Source organism: Ursus americanus, chromosome 8, assembly GCF_024610735.1.
Source record: "Ursus americanus isolate L20-20 chromosome 8, mUrsAme1.1.p, whole genome shotgun sequence".
In the NCBI taxonomy this organism is placed as follows: Eukaryota; Metazoa; Chordata; class Mammalia; order Carnivora; family Ursidae; genus Ursus; species Ursus americanus.
In genome coordinates this window covers 15,737,583-15,765,492 of record NC_142134.1, presented here as the reverse complement: position 1 = coordinate 15,765,492, position 27,910 = coordinate 15,737,583, and the positions used below count along the sequence as shown (strand labels likewise).

At 40.7% G+C, this 27,910-nt stretch overlaps 1 protein-coding gene across 1 annotated transcript; it reads right to left on the bottom strand.

Moving 5' to 3' along the window:
* Positions 1-36: 36 nt before the first annotated feature.
* Positions 37-27,910, bottom strand: SLC10A6 (solute carrier family 10 member 6). The gene is made up of 6 exons (XM_045791347.2): positions 27,534-27,910; positions 13,539-13,657; positions 11,941-12,029; positions 9,215-9,390; positions 6,373-6,530; positions 37-1,956 (listed from the first exon to the last, which is right to left on the bottom strand). Exons 1-6 carry the CDS (start codon positions 27,908-27,910, stop codon positions 1,742-1,744), a joined length of 1,134 nt encoding a protein of 377 aa, XP_045647303.1. The 3' UTR covers positions 37-1,741.

Here is a 27,910-nt window from a genome sequence, read left to right as displayed (position 1 = left end):
TTAATTGTCGTGAAAATACCACAGTAATCATTATCATTATATTAACCGACAGGTTCTTGGGAATACTTACAAAATAAAATTGTAAAGCACTAAATATCAGACAATACACTTTCTCACACATTTCAAAACTTACAAATAAGACTAGACAGAAAAATGGAACAAACTAGAGTCCCACATTATATAGGAAGTTGTGGGAGAAAGGTGGCATTTCAAATCAGAAAAGATGAATGATTCAATATATGATGTTGGAACAATTAGTTAAACATCAAAAAAAACTAGATTACTTAACACACCGTACAAAAACGGAGATTCAAAATGGAATAAGCATTTACATACTTAGTTCATAAAAGTCATAGAAAAAAACATGGGAAGTATTTTTAATAATGTAAGAAGAGAGGGGGATGGGTTTTACCTACTGCCAGACAATACACACAGCAGAGAGTAAATACGTTGTGCAAACCCCCAAGCAGAACTTCCTGCAAATACATTCTCAAAAAGAAATACTATCACAATTCATAATCCACACAAAAATATAAATATTCTAACATTTGACAGACATCAAGGTCAAAAAGCACTTTTTAAGACTAATAAAGCTGAATATGTAAAAAATACAAAACTTCTATATGGCAAAAGACATAGAAAAACAAAAGATAAAAGATTAAAATAGGTAAAACATTGACCAAACAGGACAAAGGGTCACTATCCATAATGTGTTACAATGTATTAATCAAAAAGGAAAGACCACAGTAGAAAGGCAAGCAAAGGACATGAATAGGCAAGTGATCATGAAAAATACTCCAGTCATAATTTTTTAGATGCAATCTTAAATGAAATATTTTCACAGATCAGAACTGATCATTCCTTAGACTGGTGCAGCTGTGGGAAGCCAGCCCCCACTCAAGCATTGCTATACATCATCGGACAGCAGCCTGTCCAACATTTTAACGTGAGGTTGGCCTGGCATTTCAAGTTGTAGGAAGTGATCCTCCAAAAATTCTTGCACAACAGTACGGGTATTTGCAGCAGCATTATAATACCAATAAGTTCAAAGCTATCTAAATGTCCACGAATAAGGAATGGTTAAATAAATTACAGTCCTTCTATGCAATGGAATACTTCTATGAAGCCACTGGTCTAAAGAATGAGGTAGATCAACGAAGACTGACATGTCAAGATTCTCCATAATATGTCATCAAGTGACTTATGAAACAGTATATATGGAATGATCTCTGTATTTCTTAAAATGATATAAACAAAAATTCGAAGGCTATACATGTGCCTATCATTAGAGAGTGAAAATACAGGGCATTCACATTTTAACCTCAAGTCGTCATTAATTCCCTCTACACTTGTATTACATCTATAATCCAAAAAGATTTCCAATCCCTTAAAAAAAAATCGTTTCAGAAATGGCCACATTTTTTTATGAGAACTGTATGCAGTGGGAGGTGACATCTAATCCAGAATGACTTCACATAACAACGGGTGTTACTCTTCACTGCATGGGAAGACAAGAACACACACAGCGGCCAGTAAATATATTGAGCAAACCCCCCAAAAACTCCCTGAAGTAGGTGAAATACATTCTCAAAAATGGATCCTATGACAATTCACAAACCACATGAAAATATAAATATTCAAATATTCCCACAGGCCCTGCCAGTGAGATGCATGCATCAGCTCTGCACTGTCTTTACTGGCCGCTGAGGAAGACGGAGACCAGTCAGGCCAGCAACCCTTACTAGGTACAAGAAGAGATGTGGCTGGTGGGCTCCAGAGCTGTGCAGAGATCCATCGGCACTGATGGCCCAGGAGTTATGGCAACTTCTTCATTCACCTCCAAGAAAGCACCGGTTTCTTTGAAAGAAGTAGATTTCTTTTTATGGTAGCCTTCTGCAGAACTTGTGTCCTTTTTTCTGTGTTCATTCTTCAATCTCCTTTTGTACATCTTGTATGCTACATATTAAAACATACAGGTATTGAAAAATCACTTTAGCAAAGACTGTAATGTAGTGACCTCGTGTATTTTAGGGCTCTGTTTGCTTTGGGTCACAAATGTGTAAACACAAAAATGAAGGGGAAAAAGAAAGGAAAAGAGATGGAAACTGGGGTTCTGGTTCAAGAAGGCAACAAAAGTAGGATGCCTGAGTGGCTCAGTTGGTTAAGCATCTGCCTTTGGCCCAGGTCATGATCCCAGGGGCCTGGGATTGAGTCCCGCATAGGACTCCCTGCTCAGCAGGGAGCCTGCTTCTGCCTCTGCTTCTGCCTCTTCCCTGTGCTCATGCTTGCATGCTCTCTCTCTCTCTCCTCTCTCTCAAATAAATAAATAAAATCTTTAAAAAAAAAAGAAAGAAAGAAAGAAAATGTAAGTAGATCCTAAACTCACCTCCTCCCACAGACACACTAAATTCCTCTGGGAAAAAAAACCCTAAACACTGTCAGAACAACCCCATCACATTAGACAAAAGGAAGGGAAACCAAGTGGAAGTGGGTAGGAGAGACTGAGATAAAATCTCACCATAAGCCGCACCCCAGACAGGGCCATCCACAATCAGGAGGGAACTCAAAACATGGAGCTTCTCCCTCAGGAGCAAAGGATTCATACCCCAGATCAGGCACCCCAACTTTTAATACAGGCATCTGAGAGACAAGCCCCCAAAACATCTGGCTTTTAAGACCAACAGGTGTGGTTTACCTAAGAACCACAGGTCTATGCTGAACGGAGGAACTGCAACCCAACTCACCTGCCCCAGGGCCCAGCCCAGGAGCAGCCCTTTGAAAAGTGCCCAGAATTTTATGTAGAAGAGACTCATTTCTTCATTTTATAGCATCAAACTGAGGGGCAGGAAAAGAAGTAGACATCTAGGACCAGGAAGAGAGTGCCATTATAAGACCAACTCAAAGACAGCCACACCAAGATACATTATAATTGAAGTGTCAAAAGTTAAAGACAAGAGCGAATCATGAAAGCAGCAAGAGAAAAACAACTTGTTGCATACAAGGGGACCCCCATAAGGCTATTTGCAGATCTTTCAGCAGAAACTTTGCAGGCCAGAAGGAGTGGCATGATACATTCAAGGAGCTGAAACGAAAAAACTTCCAACCAGGAACACTCTACTCAACAAAGTTATCATTCAGAAGTAGAGGTGAAATAAAGAGTTTTCCAGAAAAGCAAAAGCTAAAGGAGTCATAAACACTTACAAGAAATGTTAAAGGGATTTCTTTAAGCTGAAAAGAAAGGGTGCTAACTAGTAACGCGAAAGCATATGAAAGTATACATCTCACTGGTAAAGATAAACATACAGAAAAGTAGTGAATTAATTACTTAAAAAGCTAGTATGAAGGTTAAATGACAAAAGTTGTAAAAATAATTACAACCACAGTAATAAGTTAAGAAATACACAAAATAAACAGACGTAAAATGTGACCTCAGAAACATAAAACATGGAGGAGGGATAAAATGTAGGGCTTTAGAATGTGTTCAAACTTAGGTTGTTATCAACTTAAAATAGACTATTATAAATACAAGTTGTTATATGTAAGCCTCATGGTAACCACCAAGCAGAAATCTACAGCAGACACACAAAAGAGGAGAAAGGAGTCTAAGCATACCACTAAAGAAGTCATCAAACCACAGAGGAAGAGAACAGAGAAGAAAGGAAAGGAAGAAAAAAGGAACTACGAAAGAGCCAGAAAACAATGAATGTCAATGTCAGCACCTCCATGCCTATCAATAGTCATTTTTTTAATTAAGATTTTATTTATTTATTAGAGATAGAGACAGCCAGCGAGAGAGGGAACACAAGCAGGGGGAGTGGGAGAGGATGAAGCAGGCTCCCAGCAGAGGAGCCTGATGCGGGGCTCAATCCCAGAATCCCAGGATAACGCTCTGAGCCGAAGGCAGGAGCTTTAACGACTGAGCCACCCAGGCGCCCCTGTATCAACAGTCATTTTAAACTAAATGGCCCAAATTCTCCAAACAAAAGACAGGGAGTGGCTGCTGAATGGATTTAAAAACAAGACCCATTTCTATGCTGCCCACAAGAGACTCCTTCAGATATACGGACACACACAGACTGAAGGTGAAGGGATAGAGAAAGATGCTTCCCTCAAGTGGAAGCCAAAAGAAAGCTGGGGTAGCTACACTCATATCAAACAAAATAGACTTTAAAACAAAACCTGTAAAGAGAGACAAGGGCAATACCTAAGGATAAAGGGGTCAATCCAACAAGAGGATATAACACTTATAAATACATATGCATACAACATAGGAACACCTAAATATAGAAAGCAAATATTAACAGTCCTAAAGGGAGAAATTATCAGCAATACAATAATAATATGGGACTTTGATACCCCACTTACATCAATGGATAGAATATCCAGACAGAAAATCAATAAAGAAACACTGGTCTTGAATGACACATTAGACCACATGGGCTTAACAGATATATACGGAACATTCCATCCAAAAGCAACAGAATACATACTCTTCTCAAGAGCTCATGGAACAGTCTCCAGGGTAGATCATATGTTAGGCCACAAAACAAGTCTTAACGAATTTGAGAAAATTAAAATCACAGCTAGCATCTTTGCTGACCACAATGGTATGAAACCAGAAATCAACTGCAAGAAGAAAACTGGAAAATTCCATGGAGACTAAATATATGGTGGACAAACGACATGCTACTGAACAACCAATGAGTCAACAAGGAAATCAGAAGTGAAATAAAACACCTGAGACAAACAAAAATGGAACTACAACATACCAAAACCAAGCTCATGGAGATAGAGAATAGATGGGCGGGGGGGGTATCAGTGAAGGGAGTCAAAAGGACAAGCTTCCAGTTATAAAACACGTAAGTCATGGGAATGCAATGTACAGCTTGGTGACTGCAGTTGATAATACTGTATTTTATAGTTGAAAGTTGCTAAGAGAGTAAATCTTAAAGTTCTCATCACATAGAAAAAAACCTCTACATATGGGGCAGATGCTAACTGGACTTATCGTGGTGATCATTTCATAATATATACACATATGAATCATTTGTTGTAAACCTGAAACTAATATAATGTTGAATGTCAATTATACCTCAATAAAAAAGGGGGGGAACTATGGTGCAAAATAACTCAATGTATCAAAATGGCTATTTCTATCTGGACTGGACCATTTGTGATTGAGGTCACTGACAGCTCACCCATTCATTCATTCAGGCCACTGGTGGCTCATCTATTCATTCATTCAGTCAGTCAGTCAATCAGTTAACCAGCAACACCTGTGGATGCTTGCTTGCTATGAGTCAGGCACTCTCCCGAGTGCTGGGAGATACCTGGAAACAAGCCAGACATGTTCCTTCCCTCACTATCTCACTAAGGAAAAGAAATTAAAACTTAGATCTAAGACCAGGGAGTTTTATTCTGCTAAGATTTCTCTTATTTCTCTTATTTTGGGGTAAAATTAAACCCCAAGTATTCCTTATGTTGATTGTTATATTAGCAATCAGTATATAATCAGTTATATCAGTATCATTGAATATAACTCAGACCCTGTTTCCTGATAACAGTGAAAATTACAATGCCCCAAGATTAAAATATATATGTGTGTATGTACTGACTTTTTTTTTTTTTTTAAGATTTATTTATTTACTTGAGAGAGAGAGGGAGGAGTGAGGGTATGGGCAGAGGGAGAGAATCTTCAAGCAGACTCCCCACTGAGTGCAGAGCCCGACATGGGGCTCAATATCACGACCCATGAGATCATGACCTGAGCCAAAACCAAGAGTCAGACGCTTAACCCACTGAGCCACCCAGGTGCCCCTATTGATATCTTTTTTAATTTACTTTCTGTGAACCCACCTAATGACTGACTCTAAAATGATGTATACTTGGCTGTATGGATTGGTATATATCCCATATTATGATATATATGTATACAAATGTGTATTTCAATATCTGTGTATGTTTCATATTTCATAGTTCGAAAATATTTCACAACCATTCAGCATACTCCTTAGTCACAGAAGCATTGTGAAATAACTTGGCATTTGGAAGACCTTGTGGCTCTTGATGAAACATAACAAATGTCATTCTGAAGATAAATTATTGCTCATGGAGACTTATCAAGTCCTAGAATCCAAGCTCTAATAGTGCACTGTTTTTTGTGAAGCATGTTTGTTTATAAGCTTTTTTTTCAAATATTTTTAATATTTTGCTATGAAAGCAAAGGAACTTGTTTGTGCACTTTATTTTCCCCAGAAATGGCAGGCTAACAATGCATCACAAGAGTAGCACATGCATGTTGAGATTGAAAAAGAAGTTAGTAAATTGGGTGACAATTTGCAATCAAATCTACCCGATGGGGGCCCTCCTTACCTGCAACAATGAGAAATCCGTCCAACAGCTGGAAGAGTCCATAGGCCAATGGGAAGCTAAGCATCTGGACCAACTGCTTGGCAGTGAAAGATAACTGGAGCATGGTGACGCACATCTGAATATTCTGAGCTCCAGTTTCTAAGGCAATCGTCCTGCACCTACCAATGAAAACATTTATCAAGAGTTACTAGCAATAAGGAACTCTTCTTAAATTTTTCTCTTCTATACAGCAATAAATGTAAGCTACGAGCTTAGGCCACTAAAAATGTTTACACATTTAATAATTATTTGCTGAGTGTGCCTGCTCTGTAAGTGTTCTGCTGAGAGGAACTTCGGAACAGGACCCTAGGAACCCTGCCCCAGGAATCTGGGTGGAAAGACATGCTATACACACAGCAAAGGTCCAGTAACAACACAAGATGAAATATGATCGAGGGTCAGGGAGATGCTATAGAAATTCAGAAAAGTGGCATAAATGGTTAGAGAAGGCTTCACAGAGGCAGAGGCAGATGAAACAGTGATGGTGGGAGAGGCATTTAACATGGGACAGTGGCTGCAATTAAAGTTCCAGGGACAGGTATGAGCTGTGCCTACTAGGAGGCAGTGCACGTGCCGTGAACCAATTTGGGTGGGGTGAGGGTTGGAGAGGAGAATGGAAAGGTGAATTAGAGATGTCAAACAGTATGAACTAAACAATACTTGAAGGTAAACACAAAAACCCTAAATGAAAAGCAATGTCTAAGACCAAATGTCTAAAACTCTTTAGTGGAAGAGTCTAGGGACACAATTTTTCTACTTTCTACTTTTCTGTATTTTATCGGTTTTCTAATTGCAAGGAAAAGAGGGAGAGAGATAAACTTCGCTTGAAAAAGAAAAATCAGGAGGGATTAAAAGGAAGACATAAGCAGTACGTTGGGGGCTGGGTTAAGCAGTTTCATCTGTCTCCAGTTTATAAAGGGGGCCTTCAGGTTTCTATAGATGGAAGTGAAGAGAGGAAAGAGGTGTTTCAGAATATAAACCAGCATCTCTCTGCAAGCTGGTTTAGAATGCGGAGGTAACAAGGGGAGGTATAATGTGGGTGTGAAAATATTGGTCCAGGGTAAGTTCTGAAGCTCTTATTTTATTTCTACTTACTCTCTTGCTTCCTATGCTTTCTTTAGACCACCTTCCTTTCGGACGCCTGTCAATTACTTGGTATGATTACGCTGCAAAGCTGGACCTCACACCTGCACTATTCACAAGGCAAATGCAGTATCTCAGTCCTGATCCTTCTCAAGCCATCAGGTATGAAAAAGACAAGACTGTTAAGTACATTTTGCCATGGGAATACTCTCTCTCCAGGTCCAATTATATTTCAACCACTCAACAGTCTGTGTTCCTAATTATTGGCTTTGCGAACAAACCCCGGTTCACATCCTAACTCCACAGCATTCGGCCTCTATGAACTTGGTCATGTTACTTCATGTCTTGAAGGATTTGCTCATCTGTAGAATGAGGGTACTAATAGGCACTACTTCTCAGGCTTGTAGTAAAAGTAAATGAGATAAAATAGGCAGAGCCTTACCCAGTACCTGGGATAATCCTAAATGTTCTCCAAGCAGACTAGAAAGAGATTTCTTCTATAAAGTAAAAAATCAAAATGCATATCACTTTTTATTCTCTTTTACTTAAATCTGTCTTTTAAGGTTTTTCATTTCCCAAACTCTACCTTTGAAGTTCAACTACCTAGTTCACTTTTCTTCAATAATTCTTTTTTTATTTTAGAAGTGGTGCATACTCATTGAAAAACTCAGGAAATATACCCTCCCCCAAAAATTAAGAAACTGAAATTACTCTTAATCCTACTACTCAAAATTAAACAGTATTAGCATATGGTGCATTTCTTCCAGTATTTTTCCATGCATAAAATTCTTTTGCCTTCTTCCACAAAATGGGAATCAAAATGTATCCCATTTTCCATTTTCTTTTAAATTTATCTTTTAAGTATATTCCAAAAGCAATAAAAGTGATGCATTATATTCCATCACATAGACATATCATGAATTAAGTATCTCCCTATTGTTAGATATTTAAATTGTTTCTATTTTTATATTTATAAATAACACTGCAATTAACATCCTTGCACATCAATATTCGTGTGTTTATCTGATAGTCCTAGCTGCAGGACAGATTTCTAGAAGTAAAATCACCGAGTGAACAGCTATAAATATTTATAAGGCTATTGATATGACTAAATCGTCTTCCAGTGAGTTTTTGCCAACTTATGTTTCCTCCAATATTGTATGTTAATACTCATCTCATCTATAGACATAACAACATGGAATATTATCATTTTTAATATTTCACAAATTTATAAATTATATGCCCCAACTTGTAATGATAATATTTCAGATAAATTCCTATCTTATTTCTCCAGTTTGTCCTTTCTCCTCTTGCCCCTTATAATTAGCACTTTTACAGAATTTGGCACAGACTGTGGATAAATGCTCAATCTCTTGAATTTTGCTCATGCCCTAAAATGATCTCTATATTTAATGAAACCATCTCACCCCTATCTAATTACTAGAATAAGAAGAGAAATGTGTCCAGATTTCAACACATGATGTTAACACCCCAATCCTAATTTCACAGATTACAACTTCCCATCAATCTGTCCTTTACTCTCATTTACATAAGACTTACCATGATCTTTTCACCCTCTTTATGATGATCTGTCCTGTTCCATTCACCTTGTAAGTCAAAACTCTCAATGTCTCCTGAAACAGCCAGGCAGCAAAGCCTGCCAGAGGCCGAGTGTTTACTTTATCCTCCTCAAAAAAGTGCAGGGATCATTTAACTGTACCTCGGCCAAGACTGGTGGGTAAGAAGTGCCAGCAGAAAGCCCGCGACATGGCCGATCAAAGGAAAGATGAAACTGATGGTCAGAAGAGTGATGTCTGAGTTCCAAGATCCTTTTGCCAACACCACACCAGCAACTGCGACCACCAAAAGGAGGACCCCACCAACAATGGCCCCAATCTAAAGTAAACCAATAAAATAAGTACATGTAAACATCGTGGTCTTTTAGTTCTATTTTGAAAAGTCCATCACTGCTCTAAGAAGCTGGGAACCTAGACGTTTTGGAACAAAGAGGGGACTTACCACCAAATCCGATCTCATTTTACAGAAAAGAAACTTAAGCTCCAAATTGGTCAACTGACTTGGCTAAGCAGGAAATTGGTGAGGCTCGACACAAATCTAAGCCTTATTTTATGACCAGTACTGTTTCCCTTGAAGTAGAGGATTTTGCCGGAAGGATTGGGTAGTGGAGTTTTTCATGGATAGGACAAATTTATGAGACAAGTGAAATCTGACAATAAGCCCCAACACCCCTACATGCACTTTCTTAGATCCTTTGCTGGTAACCTCTTGTCTGAGTTCTGCCCTGCCTCGCTATCCGCCATTCTCTTCCTACCACCCCCTCGACTGCCAATGGCTGTTTACTGCTTTGATCTCTGCCCTTCTGTCCTCCAAGTGAAATGTACCCAATCTTTACTAGACAATCTGGGCTGACATTAATGTAACATAAGTACTGACAGATACCTCTTTCCTCTCCCAAATGAATACTGTTCTTTTTGTTGTTCAGCAAAAACAAGAAATCAACAAAAAAGAATTTCCAATAGTCTGAGTGTTAGATCAGGGAAAAAGGAAGCCAGACCCAGAATATTTGGAGAAAATTAGGATTTTGACAAGCTCCCATTCATACCATGTAGACAACAAACTATACATCTCATTATGGCATCAATCGGGATTTGAAATGATTCAAGGTGTGGAGGAAGGTGGTCCCAGGGGAGCAGAACAAAGCAACAACAACCCAACACACCGCAGATGTGCTCTGGGATTATTTTTACTGCTCAAACACAAAGACAGACTGGGTCCCTGCTTAATGGGAAAATGCTAGAACACACAAAGATGTCCTCTGATTGTCAAAATCCCTCTTCATCTTCCTGTCAAAAAAGGATTTCAAAGTTCAAAAATTCACCAAGAGCAATATGTTCAGAAAACGTATCAGATCTAAAATTAAAAGAGGACCAAGAACAGAAAATGAAAATATATCAAAATGATTAAATTATCCTAGTTTTTTTACTAAGGTGCTCCAGAATATTTATGTATATTATTAAATATTTTCTGCCACACATCCTATGAAACAGGCAAAAGAAAGGGGTTTTACATCTGCTCTTTACAGATAATAAAAGTCACCTGCAGAAATTTTATCTCATTTCTCCACTGACACTGAGGGACTAACAGAGGATCTGGAACACCAAAATTACAATAACAAGACAGAGTGCTTGCTAGTACTTTATCAGAAATAAAGTATTGGAAAAGTAAGAGGTTTCCATGATCACACTCTGTCCTCTTGTTTTGTAAACAAAATGATAGCATACACAGCCGCACTGGAATGTTTTCCTACTGAAATCACAGTCACACACCGAGATGCAATCCAAATGCACAAGTCTGAAGCCTCCCTCCAGGCCCCTGTCTGCTTGTCAAGCCACCTTCCCCTTCATCCCATTGACAGAATCATGGGAGTTGGTCTATCTTGGGCCGAAGCGAGAAAGCAGCATGCATTTGTGCAGGCATGTGGAGCGGTCGGTGGAGCCAGACAGCAAGAACCAAACCAGAAACCCAAAACTAAAATGAACTGAGATGCATTTGTTCAGCCTCCAACTAGCCCCAAACATTTATTCCTCTATAAATGCAGAATGTAAGTAAAGCACTGTAAAAATCTTCATAAAGCAGCACACAGCCCAATCTTACATCTTCTAAAATGACAGCTCGTTGAAAAAACCGAAAACACCCCAGGATGTTGACATCTTTGTTGAGAACGTCTCAACATTTTTTAAAGCTATTCTTATATTTTTAAAAGTCATTTTTAGATATTTTTAAAAGCTGTTTTAGAGATCTTTTTAAGACAGGACATGAGCTTGTTCCTCCAGCAGACAGAGGACAATGCCGGAAAGTCAAGAGGAGGTAGGAGGTTCCAGCTGCCATCATCCCATGGCCAGACTTCCCAGTGCATTCTGCATGATTTCTCTTTGACAGTTTTTCACGTGGTCAGCAGCCCTTGTTCGTGTGTACAAACTTGCACCTCGGAAGCTTCTTTGGGAATGCTTCTGAAAAACAGCCCTACTTTTTCATGAAACCACCCCTACTCTTCACCCTGGGGCTCTGCCGCCCGCACACCTGACCAGCCTTCACCTCGAGAGCACTTGTGTGGAGCCTGGTGAATAGATGGGCTCTGGGTTCTCTCTGGCCACACACACGCCTTAGCTTTCCTGGCACTAAAGCAGGAGTCCCACACTTGCCAGTGTGTCCTAAGTGTCAGTGTGTGGGCCGACGGGAGTGACAGAGCATGGCTGACAAGAGTGGAGGAAATATGGAGGCTAGATCTAAAAATCAAGACGTATAAGGAAAACTGCTGGGGATGGGGTTGTATTCGACTGGCCCATCTCTTTGAGTCATTGTCTCCGTCTGTCTTTCCAGTCTCTGTGTCTAAGAATACATTAACCACGATGGGGAGCTGCTTACCTTGAGGATGATTTTGGATTGCTTAGGCCACCTGTAGTTCACATAGATCCCAAAGGCCACGGGGATGGTCAGGCACACAAGGGTGATTCCTGAGAGGAAAAATCCATCAGAAGGTAACCCCTCTCACCTGGACTGCTCAGTCCTCCACCATTTCTATTTCCATGAGATAAAGGCTTTCATTAAAGCTGCATTTTATTTCTGCATCCACCTCCAAATATAAAGAAAGAAAAACACCTTTGGAAAATGGCCTTTGAAGAGTATACATTACGACTGAATGCCACTATTCATGTTCCATCATTACTCTCTCTAAAAATCCCTCTGACAATGACATGGAATTTTAGAGACAACCAGAAATGTAAAAGTTAGAAAACAGGAGGAGTCGGCAAAAGTCTTTGGTTGCTATGCGTGGGGTCACCCCTCCACGACCACAGCTATTTTTTCCCCATTTGAAGCCAATGAGTCATCTGTTTTACAAAGCATACCTATTGCAGGTATAAAAACACCATCTGTTACACATACCAAAGCTATTTCTCATATTCTGCAAGTGTAACCCAAAGGTGGGTGGGGAAAACGTGCCTTTTAATGAGCACAAGTGAATAAAAGCATTGAAGGCAGGCTCAGTAGAGCAGAGATCCACTGGCTTCTAAATCTGGCCAAATTCCTGTAAAACTGGCTGCAAAGTTATATGAGTTGCTCATAATATGTTGGGCTTTAAGTGTTTACAAGTGTCTTGTAGAATATATTATCAAAATGGAATATGTAAACAACTGATCAGAAAAAGTTGCACATAAATCATTTCTAAGATTTCACTCAAATTTTACAAATTCAATGGACTCCAGCTGTTATGGGAACATGGCTCTATTCATGTTTTTGAACTGTGGGCCCTGGGTTGTAAGGCCCTCCAAGCGATTACTTGAGACTCCAGATTGACAATTTTAAGAATAATGGTTTCTGCCGATTTTCCAAAAATTCTGAGCAAGCAGCAATAAACGTATCATTTCACCAAGGTTTTCTCCCAAGCCTAGAAAGTGAACTGAGATCTCTAGAAAAAGGGCAGAGTTTAATGAGAAATGACGATCTTAAAAGGAGATAGGGAAGAAATATGGGTATGGTTGTGGCATGCGGACACACTCTAATAATCGAAAGGTATCATTCATGTTGGATCAGTAAAAATGTGAAGGCTCACAGGCCATGTGAAAAGTGGAGTTGCAGGAAGTAAGGTCTTATTAGACCCACCGTGATCCAGTAAACCTTTGGATCATAACAAGACCAACAGCTTTGTAATGCATTATGTAAGCATGTTCTTAATAAGTAACTTCTCTTTCTTTATTTTCAAAGGTGAACTCTTGTAAGGTTAAGAGCTTGGACTTTGCCATCATATGCCCAAGTCAGAATTCCAGTTCTTCACTGATCAGCAGCACAAACTTGGTGAAGTTACTTAATTTCTATTATCCTAAAAATCTAGGAAGTGGAACTAGTCATAGAATCTATATAGAAGTGTTGGAGAATTTGTTTATTTAAAAACCCACGTAGAGGACACACATAACAAACGACAGCTATCACCATTACTATTACCATTTCACAAGTCCAGTACAGACCTATGTTCTGATACGGGATGGCGAGATTCTGCTCAAGATTCCAGGGCAAGGTGTAGAGATACAGGCAAAGCGGCATCATTCCCAGAGCAGCCAGTGTGGAACAGGTTGTCATAGTGATGCTGAAAGTGAAATTAAAATGATGCTTAAGAGGAGAAGTTTGAGGGGTGCCTGGCTGGCTCAGTCGGTGGAGCAGGTGACTTGATCTCAGGGTCATGAGTTCAAGCCCCATATTGGGGATGGAGCCTACTTTAAAAAAAAAAAAAAAAAAAGAGAGAGGAAGAGTTTGAAATGATGGATTTAAATCCTGACCAAAAGCAACGCCCAGGACACACCTTAGAGATTATGTGGCATAAATTACTTGAAGATCACTCCTGTCTTGTTACTCAACAAATGATGGCTGTATTTGTGGTCTAGAAAAAGATTTCCAGCAATATTTGATGCCCCTCCATTAAGTCATATATATGTGAGAACCCACTTATCCTCCATGTTCTGGTAGTATAAGGGTGGTTTTTTTTCCTGTATACAGTTTTTTTTCTATTGAGATATAATTTGTAAACCATAAAATTCATTATTTTGAAGTATTTTAATATATTCACAAGACTATGCAACATTCTCTATTTCCATAATTTTTTATCACCCCAAAAAGAAACCCCAATCCATTAGCTGTCATTGTTCATTCTCTTCTTTTCCTAGTCCCTGGCAACCAGTAATCCACTTTCTGTCTTTATAGGATTGCCCATTCTGGACATTTCATATGAGTATCATCATAAATATGTGCCTTTTTTGTGTGTCTGACTTCTTTCACTTAGCATAATGTTTTTCAGCTCCATCCACATTTTAACATGTATCAGTATGCCATTTTTTAAGATTGAGTAATATTCCATTGTGTGGATAGACCACATTATTGCTGCCCTTCCATTAACTGATAGACATTTGAGGAGTTTCCACTTTTTGGTCATTATGAATAATGCAGCTATGACTATTTGTGCACAATTTTTTGTGCAGACATATGAGTTCAATTCTCTCAGGTGGATACCAGGAGTGGAATTGTTGGATCATAGCTGAACTTTCTGAGGAAATGCTATTTCCAAAGCAGCTGCACCATTTTACACACCTGCCATCAATCCATGAAGGTGTTCTATTAAAAATGTTTGCATTAGGGGTGCCTGTGTGGCTCAAGTCAGTTGAGTGTCTGACTCTTGGTTTTGGCTCAGGTCATGATCTCATGGGTCCCAAGATCACGCTCCGCATCGGGCTCCACACTCAGCAGCAGTCTGCCTGGATATTCTCTTTCTCTCTCTCTCTCAATAAATAAATCTTTTTTAAAAATGTTTGCATTTTTAAAAGTTTGCATAAATATTCATAAGGACTATTGGTCTGTAGTTTTCTATTCCCATGTCTTTGTCTAATTTTGCTACCAGGAGATGGGAATAGGGCAAGTTTGCCACAAGGCTAAGCATTTGCCCAGCGTGTGGTGTTATCTGTCAGAAGTTATCCAAATACCACATACACCAAGATTCCCATGGATAGAAAAGGGACCCCACAGCACAGATTCTCAGAACAAGCTGGACAGAGCCAGAGAAATTACAGAACCATAGCAAATAGAATTGATGTGGGATGCTAGACTCAAATAAAAGTTCTCTTTGAATTCTGATATTGTATAATCCCATGGTTAGAAATAGGAATTGAAGTAGAGTGGTGAGTTACAATAGACAGTAAGATTTCTGGACTTCAAAATGATACTGTGGTTGACAAAAGAACTGGTCACTTAGCATCAATCTGGGGGGACATGTTCAGTTAGGGATGACAATAGGACATCCACCAGAAATATCCTGGGTGGGCAAAGGAAAACTCAGGACCACAGCTGCTGTCACCACTAGACATACAAATCTGGCCATCTTGGGAAGTGAAATGTAGGTGCAGGAGCTGAACAATAGTCACGCCACACAGCTTTACCCGGAAAACAAATGAGGATAATCAGAACAGAGTTTTGGTCTTTCTTGAACAAAGCTGGAATGATTTCTGATAGACAATTGAAAAGGATAACAAATTTAGTACTGTGAGTCTTGAGGATTTGCAAGTATATAATATATAGGAGTAAAATCCTTCAGTTTTGAAACTTTAAAGACTCTGTATCTTTCCCCTTTTTTTTTCCTTTTTTTTTTAAAGAAGAGGGGGAGGGGCAGAAGGAGAGGGAACAGGAGGGAGAGAATCCTAAGCAGGCTCTGTGCCCAGTGCAGAGCCCATGTGGGGCTTGATCTCACGACCCTGAGATCATGACCCATAAAAACTCTCGATTACTATACTTTTATTCCATCATACAGAATGTTATTGCTTCATAAATTTATAATATATTGTTTCTATTTTTTCCAAATATATAAAGCCTTATTTTTCTAAGCCTTTGCATTTCTTAATTGGAGAAGAGGACTTAGTCAAAATGCATAGCATCGGTGCAAGGAGGAAAGCATGCATAATGAGAGACCAGGGGCGTGGGGAGCAGACCCATGAGAGGACCTTTCCTGCTCTGGATAGGGGTGTGGGAGGGGAGCCACGGTGCATATAGAGAAGCAGCAGAGGAGTGGATGGAGAGCTAGGAGATGATGCTTCATGAAAGCTGAGAAAAAAAGAGCCCTCAAATGAAGGCTAAATGCCAATAGAAGATCAAAAAGGATGAGAACCCGAGAATCTGATTTGGGACCATCCAACCTTCCCCCAGTTATTGGTGCCTTCACCCCAGAACCATCCTTGCCTCCCTCACCTCTACCCCCAACTCCCAAGCTTGGGCTATCCTTTGTCCCTCTCTGGGTGACGGAACCAGTGAAAGAGTGAGTTAGTAGAATTAGGGAAAGCAGGTAAATGGAAATCAGATATTCTTCAGGACTATAAAATATTTTTTAATTGAGGGGGAGAATTACACAATCTGTCTAAGCACATACAAACTGTTTCTGGACACTGTTAATGCTGCTCTATTTGGTGAAGCGAGGCAAATGGAGCTTCACATAACCCAACCCAGGGCGAGAGTTTATCCACCTCAACTCCAGGTCCAGAGAGCCTGGAAACTTTTAAATGTTCATTGTTTGAGTTCTCGCAGTGGACTGCCTTGCACAGAGTATATGCCCAGTCTGCATCCGTGGCACAAATGGCCAAGAGACTGAGAGGCAAGCCACCTCCCAGCCCACCAAGGGAGCCCATCTTCATGGGAGACTGTATAGCACTGCTCCCAGTCTGATTATTCAGGGTTTTTTCTATATTTTTCATCGAGGGACTTTGCTGTAAATATAGTATGATGGACATACTGGCATGGGGGGGATAAAAAACATTTTCTGCCCAAACCTGGCTGGCCTTGGGCTTTTCCTTCCTCAGTGCTGCAGTGTAACCTCTCTGCACTTAGAATGTTCATTCTGGAGGAACAGCTGGCATTGCCCTCTAGACATTTTTATTCACATTACCTCATATGCAGTGCCCTACACCAGTGCTTGTTTACCTATCGATATGTGGCAGACTGGCTGACTGTGAGTTGCTTGAGGGCAAGGAACTTATTGGCCTCACCATCCCTAGGACCTGGCAGTCTCACGCTACAGTACATTGGAGGAGCTCATTAAATAATTACTGAATAAATGTATGAATCAAAGAATGAACCAATGTGTCAATACCCTGGTGTTAGGACAATGTTCTCTCTGCCTTCCTCGTATGTCATGTATCTGCAAGTGACCCTTGAAAATCTTACTAAAATGATCCCTTCACACTGAACTGCAATGGCAAACATCCCAACAGTAATCCAGAAAAACAGAGATTTTCTACCAAATAACTAAAATCATGCTTTTCAAAGTATAAATGTGAATATAACATTTTAAGGAGCAAATATTTAGCTGATCGGTGCCCTTTTCAGAAATCCAGACTTAGGCGGCGCCTGGGTGGCTCAGTCAGTTAAGCTTCCACCTTCAGCTCAGGTCATGATCTCAGGGTCCTGGGATTGAGCCCCCTGTGGGGCTCCCTACTCAGCAGAGAGTTTGCTTCTCCCTCTCCCTCTGTCCCTCTCCCCACTCATGCCATCTTTGTCTCTTTCTCTCAAATAAATAAAATTTTTAAAATTTAAAAAAAAATAAAGAAATTCAGACTTCGGTAATTCACTAGTGATTGTATATTTCTCTTGTCTTATTTTTTTTAATAAGTCCTATTTTCTTTTTAGTTTTTTGCTTTAATTTTTGCTTTTACAAAGTCCTACTTTATAATTGTTTGTTCAATAAATAGAGGTTTTTTTCTTTGTTCTTTCTTTTCATCTTTGTTCTTTCTTTTTAAAGCAATCACACAATATATCTTACTCTGCAGCTTGGCTGCTTTTTTCCTCCACTGAACCACAGATATCCCTTCAAGGCAACACATGTAGCTTAAACTCTTTCGCTTAAAGAATGAAGAGTACACCGTAATCTAAATACGCTGTAATTTCTTCAAACCCTTCATTAATGATGAATAAATTGCTTTGGGTGCTTTTCCACCATAAACAAAGTTATGATAAACATTCTTATATGTATTTCACTTGAAATAATTATTTTATTTCTGTAGAATAGATTCCTCAAAATGGAATTGCTACGTTAAAGGTCTGTTTTTTATTTTAGTAGATACCACCATATTATTTTCCAACAAGATTGTTATACTTCACAATCTTGCCCACACTGGATATGATCAATCCCTTTTAATTCTCATGAGAACACTGAAAAATACACCTGTTATTTTGTTATGCACGTGACTCTCTATGAGCTTGTGCTTTCTTTTATATTTACTGACCTCTTGGATGTCCTCTTTAAACAGCTTTGTCTGATTTTTTCTTCTCTACTTGTAGGAGCTCTTTTAAAATCAGAGTATGTATCATCATGCATAATACAACTAGCTTCTCCGAACTTATTGTATATTTTTGACTACACTCATGGCTTTTGCCATAATAAAAAATTAACACTGAGATACTCATATCTGTCCATTTTTTAATGGCTTCTGAGTTTCTCTTGTTAAAGATTTTCAATCCTATCCTGAGGGTATTCAAATGTTGCCCCCACTTCTTACCTGTTTATAGGTGGATATTTTATATTTATATTTTTAGCTCATCTAACATTTATATTTTATATGATAGAAGGTCTTCTATATTGAGGGGCAAGTATGTCAATACTATTCACCAAATAATTTTCTACTAAATTCAGGTGCAAACCTCCTTATATGTTAAATGTCCAAATGTATTCAAAATGTTTTTTTTTCTTTTTTTTTTTTTCTTTATTTTGGTTTGTCAGAGAAAGCCTTATTTCTCCTTCACTTCTTTTTTTTTTTTAAAGATTTTATTTACTTATTTGAGAGAGAAAGAGAGAGAGCACGGGAGTGGGGCGAGGGGCAGGAGGAGAAGCGGGCTTCCTGCTGAGCAGGGAGGTGGGACTCCAGGACTATGACCCCAGCCGAAGGCAGACACTTAACTGACTGAGCCACCCTGGCACCCTCAAATGTTTTTTTCTTTTTTTTTTTTTTCAAAGTGTTTTTTTCCCTAAGCAAATACCAGACTTCTGTTTTCACATATGATAGAGCAAATACTTCCACTTAAATTTTTCTTTTCAAGCTTTTCTTAGTTCTTGCATATATTTTATTCTATATGAAGTTTAAATTATTTTCTCCTACTAAAAAAGCTTAGGGGTGCATGGGTGGCTCAGTCAGTCACCAGGATTGAGTCCTGCATCGGGCTCCCTGCTCAGGTGGGGAGGCTGCTTCTCCCTCTGCCTCTGCCTTTTCCCCCCGCTTGTGCTCTTTCACTCTCTCTCTCAGTCAAATGAATAAATGAAATCTTAGAAAGGAAGGAAGGAAGGGAGGGAGGGAGGGAGGGAGGGAGGGAGGGAGGGAGGGAGGAAGGAAGGAAGGAAGGAAGGAAGGAAGGAAGGAAGGAAGGAAGGAAGGAAGAAAGAAAGAAAAAGAAAGAAAGAAAGAAAGAAAGAAAGAAAGAAAGAAAGAAAGAAAGAAAGAAAGAAAGAAAGAAAGAAAGAGAAAGTTAGCTAGCTTACTTGGAGCAAAGACTTCTTCCTAACTAAAGAACAGATAAAGGAAGAAAAGCAGTTTGCCACAGCTCTCAAACCTCTGTCCACAAAGAGGGTGTATGGGAAGGTTTTCCAAATTCTTAGCCTATGATAATGCTACATTCCTTGGCTCTTCATATTACTAAGCCCTGAAGGAAATTCCACATTACATCGCTTTAATCTTGAACTTCTGGAGAAGTTGCACAGCACTTTCCCAGTGAATTGCTTTGGCACAAACAGCAGAAAGGTAAGATTCATGACTGTGGGAAGCAAATGTGAGATTTCTATCGGACTGATCCTATACCCTTGACTGCATAGTTTTCTGCTTCCATGCTTTACAAAAATGTTCAAGCCCATGGCGCTCGACAGATGGTGCTCTGCCAACTGTTAGAAATACCCACAATGTTTTCTCTCTCTCAAATGAATAAATAAAATCTTTAAAAAAAAAAAATGGGGCTCCTGGGTGGCTCAGTCAGTTAAGGTCAGGTCATGATCTCCAGGTCCTGGGATTGAGCCCCATGTCGGGCTCCCAGCTCAGTGGGGAATCGGCCTCTCCCTCTGCCCCTCCCCCTGCTTGTGCTCCCTCTGTCTCTCTCTCAAATGAATAAATAAAATCTTTTTTTAAAAAAATACCCACTGGGGCGCCTGGGTGGCACAGCGGTTAAGCGTCTGCCTTCGGCTCAGGGCGTGATCCCGGCGTTCTGGGATCGAGCCCCACATCAGGCTCTTCCGCTATGAGCCTGCTTCTTCCTCTCCCACTCCTCCTGCTTGTGTTCCCTCTCTCGCTGGCTGTCTCTATCTCTGTTGAATGAATAAATAAAAAAATAAAATCTTTAAAAAAAAAGATACCCACAAAGCTGTAAAAGCACACAGTGAACGTGTGTGAGTAGAGTGGAAGTCACACCTTTCACTGCCATGAAATCCCAGGGGCAGCATAAACAGAGGATATGGCTAACTGGCTCTCTTGGCTGTTCACATATAGGAAAATTGTTGGCAAACGCTGACCTCAATATAACAAGATTCCACTTGCACTGAGAAGAATGGAATCACCATCCCCAAATTATTACAGAGAATAATGAGACTGCTTCAGCAAGTCTGGACAAAGAGGTAAATCCTGCACCTCCCTTAAAACACGGAAATGACATATATGTGTAGTATATTAAAGCACAGTATCTGTACGTATGACATTTTGCAATTGGATTTAAATTATTCAAATGTTGTTTTAGTATCAAACTAATAAAATTAGGAGCTCTAACATTCAAAACTATGAAAGTACACACTTGCTTCTCCACAGGAAAAAAATTGAAAACCATCTGGCTAGACAAATGGACATGGAGTATACTATCACCCCAGGTCGACAGACTTGGCCTTAGGAAAGAGTTCAAGGCCAGGTACTCCATCCCCCAATATAAACGTTACCTCTCAATAGCAATAACTAGCATTTACTGAGCACTACCTGCTAAGTATTATACCTCATGCTTTTAGATATATGTTCTCTTTTCATCTATACAATAAGCATATGTAGGTATTTTTTTAAAGATTTATTTATTTTAGAGTTGGGGAGGGACGGGGGGAGGGAGTGACAGTCTTAAGCCAACTCTGTGCTGAGCTAGGAGCCTGACGTGGGGCTTGATTTCAGGTCCCTGAAATCACAACCTGAGCCAAAACCAAGAGTCAGACGCTTACCTGACTACACCACCCAGCCACCCCACCGTATGTGTAGGTATTATTTCCATTTTATAGGCAAGGAAACTAAGGTACAGAGAGTTATAGAAACTTGCATGGAGTCACATGGATTCAATCGAAGTTCTGTCTCTTAAGATGATCTTCAGTTCCCTACCAGGCCATGTCAGACTGACCTGAAGAATCTGAAGTTCTATTTCCCAGGTGTCTGCTGAAGAACCAAGAGCTCCTTTAGAGGTCAAAGGTCAAAACTGGCCACTGAACCTCTCAGGCTCCAACACCACCAGTGGTCAGAATCCTTTCTCTGCAGTGCAGGACACAACTACATCCTTGGGGAAGAATGGACCTCATGTATCAGAAGTTGTTAAACTGAAGACAGTGGAATTGTCCCGCATAGCACCAATAAGCTGACTGCATTTCCAGAGGGTTTTTTATATCACACGCAGGCAATCAGAAACTTTCCTTCAGTCATTCACTCGGTGTTTGTGGAGCACCTCCCGCGAGCAGGTTGGCACTGGATATGCAAAGGCGAACAAGCCCTCGAGGAGATTGCAGAGCTCGGGGTCAGGCGGATAAGTAATTCAGTTGTTTCCATGCCCTCCTACAGATGACAACAAGTACGGATTTGGGGGCGCCTGGGTGGCTCAGTCGGTTAAGCGTCTGCCTTCTGCTCAGGTCATGATCCCAGGGTCCTGGGACCGAGCCCCACATCGGGCTCCCTGCTCAGCGGGGAGTCTGCTTCTCTCTCATGCACTCCCCCTGCTTGTGTTCCCTCTGTCGCTGGCTGTCTCTCTCTCTCTCTCTCTGTCAAATAAATAAATAAATCTTAAAAAAAAAAAATAAGAAGTACATATTTGGTGCTGTGGGGACAGAGAGGGGAGGCATCTCTGTCAAATAGTTTCAGGAAAAACATTGAAAACTGGGGTGCGGGGGCAACACAGACTTTATATGTTGCTTTTGTTTTCCTACTGTCCAAAATACTTAAAACTTAAAAAGCCCTCAGATCCACTTCTGGTTTATGCCCAAAAGAACTGAAAGCAGGGACTCCAACAGATATGCACATTCAACGTTCACAGCAGCATTATTCACAACAGCCGAAAGATGGAAACGATGCTCCTGTCCATCGACGGATGAATGGAGCTGGCGATACATACGGCATGTGTATATGTGGGACATACACACACAACATACAGCCTTAAAAAGAAAGGAAATTCTGGGGGCGTCTGGGTGGCTCAGTCGTTAAGCATCTGCCTTCGGCTCAGGGTGTGATCCCAGCGTTATGGGATTGAGCCCTGCATCAGGCTCCTCTGCTGGGAGCCTGCTTCTTCCTCTCCCACGCCCCCTGCTTGTGTTCCCTCTCTCGCTGGCTGTCTCTCTCTCTCTGTCAAATAAATTTTAAAAATAAAATAAATAAAAAAGAAAGGAAATTCTGACAAACGCTACAACATGGATGCACTCTGGAGACATTGTGCTAAGTGAAATAAGCCAGATACTGAAGGACAGATACTACAGGATTTCACTTATATGAGACATTTAGTCCAATTCAAAGAGACAGAAAAGAGAATGGTGGTTGACAGGGTCTGAAGGGAAAGGGGAGTTATTGTGTAATGAATACAGAGTTTCAGTTTGAGAAGATGAGAACTATAGAGAGATGGCCGCTGGTGACTGTACAGCCATGTCACTGTACTAATGCCACTGAACTGTACCCTAAAATGATTAGAATGGGCAATTTTATGTTACATACAAAACTCAGTTAGACTCAGACAGTCTAACGCATTGATTCTACAGAAGAGGAAACTGAGGTCCAGAGAAGTAAATTGCTCAAAGTTACACAGCTTCTTGGGCAGGGACTAAAACACAGACTCTGACACAGTGCTCTTTTGCTGGCCCCATAGCATTCTGTGCCAGCTGAGATTCTAAGCACTTTCTATATATTCATTCAACCCTCACAACAACCATGAGATAGATTATGCTTCCCCCTATTTTAGAAGTGAGGAAACTGAAGCATAAATAATTTTTTCTTAAATTTTAGAGAGTAAGCACACAACTGGGGGCGGGAGGCAGAGGCAGAGAATCTTAAGCAGGCTCCACGCCCAGGGCAAGCCCAAGGTGGGGCTCTATCTTACAACCCTGAGATGATGACCTGAGCCGAAATCGAGTCAGATGCTTAACCAGCTGAGCCACCCAGGTGCCCCTGCAGCATAAAGAATTTATATAATCTGCCAAGATGACCCAGTTAGTAAGTGACAGCTCTACTCGCCGGCTCCAGAGTACATTAACTACGACAGTATAATGCCAGATTTTAGTTTTCATGTCCTACCCTCAAAGGCAAGAATTCTGTCCATCTTTAGTAGAGTAGATTGCAAAAATGTCCCCAGTTCTTCACTCCATTCTTAGCCACGCCCTCCTCTGCAATGTGACCTTGCAGCTCATCCACCAAGAGGCAGAATCTACTTCTCCATTCCTTGAATCTGGGCTGGCCTTGTAAAACGCATTGGCCAACGGGATGTGGTGGAAGTAATGATGAACTGGTTTCCAGCCTAGATATCAAGAGCCCTTGTGTGCTTCCTCTTTTTCAGAACCATGCCTCTGTCATATGAGTAGGTCTAGGCCAGCCTGCTGGAGAATGAGAGACCATGTGAAAGACAATCCAGTTGTCCCAGATGAGGCCATCCAAGACCAGCCTACATTTATCCAGTCCCCAGACATGTAAAAGAACCCAGCCAAGACGAGCTGAGCTCAGTCCAGGAACAGGGTAATTTTTTAGGCTCTTCAAATATAACAGCCAGTTGCTTTCCAGAACAATTATAATGAAGGATAATATTATGACTAGAAGGTACCGAATAGGCATTCCAGGCTGTGGGAACAACATGGGCAAAGGAAGTTGGAAAAGTGTGGGATACGTTCAGAGAACGGTGAGTAGTCCATTTTGACTATAGATTATTTTGTGCTTATTGGGAAATAAACCCAGAGAAGTAGGTTAGACCTGGCTTAATGCTATCTAAGTTAGTAGGTGTTGAGAAGCCTTTATATGCATAAACATTCATTTCTCTTTACAATACCTTAGGGAAGTGTTATGATTTCCAGTTATAGGGAAGAGCTCCCAAGACAGGATTGAAATATAGACAGTCTGACCCCAGAGCCTGCCTCATCCACGTACTATAAAACCATGGTGGAGAGACCCCCGGTGGAGAGAAGACTGTGAAGATACAGCAACTGGCCAAGAAAGGAATTATGAGGGCCTGCCCTAAGGAACTGGTGGTGGAGATAAAGAAGTAGCACTGGCTGTGAGTGACGAGCAAGAGGATGGGCCACAGGTCTAGACATCGGACTGAGTGAATGAGGTGAAGAATGAAAAGAGCCACAGGAGGATGCCTGGATGATGAGCCCAGGGGCCTGGGACAGGGATGGGTGTGATCATCAGATACACAGAATGCAGAAACTGGTTCATACATGTTGATTCTGAAATGCCCTGCTTGGGATGAACACATGGAGAACTACAGGTAGACTGAAGGAAGCACAGAATTAAGGCATGAGAAATATGTTTGGGAGATCTGCTCAGAGCTAAACCTCAATTTCCTCTTTTGTGAAATGAAGATGTTCTTTTAAAGTCTTAAGAATTTTATCTAGCATGAAAACAGAATTCCTACCAACGACTATTCACTTTTTTTTTTTTGGCTTAAAAGTTATTTTTGTTGGTAATCAAGTGGAAGAAATGTAATGAACTTGGATATTGTCTCAATCAAGAATACTAAATTTTCGGGGCGCCTGGGTGGCGCAGTCGTTAAGCGTCTGCCTTTGGCTCAGGGCGTGATCCCGGCGTTCTGGGATCGAGCCCCACATCAGGCATCTCCACTGGGAGCCTGCTTCTTCCCCTCCCACTCCCCCTGCTTGTGTTCCCTCTCTCGCTGGCTGTTTCTCTCTGTCAAATAAATAAATAAAATCTTTAAAAAAAAAAAAAAGAATACTGAATTTTCTCCTATTTGCAGTTTTTACTGAGAATTAAGATTTATTACTCGTATCGATGAGCTTTTGAAAATCTAATATTTAGTCACCATCTTAAAATTTCATTTCTTACAGGGTTTTGTTTTGTGTTTTTTTGCTTATTTTTTGTTTTGTTTGTGAGATTCAAAATCAGAATTTAAAAAAAGGGAAGAAGTAGTTAATATTTATTACATAGCTACCATGTGCCTGGCATCCTGAATGTATATTTCCTCCTTAAAATACAGTCTTGTGGGGAATAGGTAATTTAAACCCATTTTACAAATGAGGAGATAAAGTTTATAGGTTAAATAATTGACTAACGTGAAGCTAATTGAGGACAGAGTTGGCAAAAGGAAGCAAAATGAGCTTTATCTTTTATAGACTTCCTTCCTATTCACTGGTATTTTTATTACAATGTCGACTAATAAAAGACGAAGTTAATAAATGTTCTCTCTCCCAGAGCAGAAGTGTTTGAGAACACTGGTTTAAGATTTATGCTTCTACTCAGAACAGAAGATTGAGTTGTCTTAATAAACGGCATGGAAGAAAGTGCCTACACTGCAGACTGATGAGAAACAGATGTGAATTCACATCTGCTTTCTTCCATACTCGGCTGTAGCATTTGGCAACCTCCTTAACCAATCTGAGGCACCATTTCCTCAGCTGTAACATTCAGGATAATAAAAGGTCACTTACAAGGTTATTATGAGAACCAAGGAAGAAGAGAAAGAGTACACGAAAGCATCTACCTCATGCCTAGCAAAAGACTCAATTCATAAAATATCCTTTTTCTTTCCAAAAATATTTAGGTCCCACAATTTATCACTGATACGTAGACTGTGTAGAGAATATTCATCATCTTCCAATTATTATGTTAATGATCAACTTTATATAATTGGAATTAGCAGTGTATATTAATGCATATTTTGCACTAGTGATTCTTTTCAAACCCCTGATAAGTGGGTAACTCAAAGCATTGTCATATAAAAATTAATTCATTTGGAATGAACCCATTAAAATTCACAGGTGAAATATATTCATCTGCTAAGCATTCAACACATGCAGAGAACTAGAAACCCAGACCTGTAGCTGGTTCACTGGGGTGAACTCCAAGCACCATCCGCACCTCAGATTCATTCATGCATCGCATAATAAATCTCAACTGAATGAGCAGAGAGCAAAGATTTACATTCATAAACCATTTTTCCCTTGGGCAGAAGGTAAAACAGTTCGCAAGTAAACAAAGAATCTGGAAAGACCACCGTTTTTTGCTGTTACTTTTCCAATTGTGCCTTCTCTATTATTTTTTTTTTTAAGATTTTATTTATTTATTTGTCAGAGAAAGAGAGCCCAAGCAGGGGGAGCTGCAGGCAGAGGGAGAAGCAGGCTTCCTGCTGAGCAGGGAGCCTGAGGCAGCACTGGGATCAGGACCTGAGCAAAGGCAGATGCCTAACTGACTGAGCCACCCAGGCATCCCCTCTTTTCTTTCTTCAAATGCCCTTTTTTCCGCATTGAAACACGTATTCCCAAAGATATGTGATTAATTCATCCTCATTAAAGTGTAAGTGAATGATAAAGCCTAATGTCTCCCAGGGGCATCTCTTTACACCACAATTGGAAATAAGGTCCCTGGCTTACACCAAAGGAATGAGATTCTAGTGATGAAAGTTTAGTCTGCAAAGCAAGGACAGAAAGAACATTTTTCGTCATAAAAGTCTTTAGGTTGCTCCCTAGGTCAACTCAATAGGCCACCACCAGCACCTAAAACAGGACATGTCTATCACACACCCCACAAGCTCCTTTACCCCGTGCCCCCAAATACTTGTTTCATAAAATAGATGCAAAGGTAACACTTGCTGACTAGAGCTGGGAGGGTGTCATTGTGGTTCTGCCACCACCACTCCCACCACCACCAAACAGACCCCTGCCATGAGCTTCCCGGGATTCTCAGCCTACTCCCTGGGAGACGGGAGCCAGGACTGTTAATGCTGCCAGTGTGGGCGAGAATGAGTTCATGCCTGGGATGGGCCGTCAGGGGAGGAGGAAAGCTGCCTCCACTATTACATATGAACCAAACCCCTTACTCCTCAGAGAAGCAGTTGCCAGTAGCACAGAGGACGATCCCAGCCCAGGACATTTTGAGCTCAGAAAGGAAAGTCCTTCCAGGATTGAACTCTGTAAAACGTTGCCCACTGGAACCTCTACCTAAAGATTGGCAGAGTTTTTAACACGAAAGTGTCCGTGCTGTCGGGGGGAGACTTCTGGGCTCCCTAGTGTACCTTACCTGAGATCCATGTCTCCTTCGACCCAGAAGGTGAAAATGTTCGAGACGGTTCCCCCCGGGCAGCACCCCATGACGAGAACAGCAATAGCTTGGGCTGGCTTCAGAGAGAAGCTGATGGCCAGGAGATAGGCTGTGAGAGGCATGAGGCCAAACTGGCAGAGCAGTCCCACAGCAATGCCCCAGGGTCTCCTGATGTGCGCCCAGAGCTTCCGGAACTCCACAGAGCATCCCAAGGAGAACATGAGCAGGCCCATCATCACGGCTGACACCACTGTGAAAACAAGTTCCAGGTTCCCGTGTACCTCCGGTCCCACAGGCAGCTCCTCCTCTGAACTGTTAGCAGCACAGGCTGAGCTGCTGGAACAATTTGCTCTCAT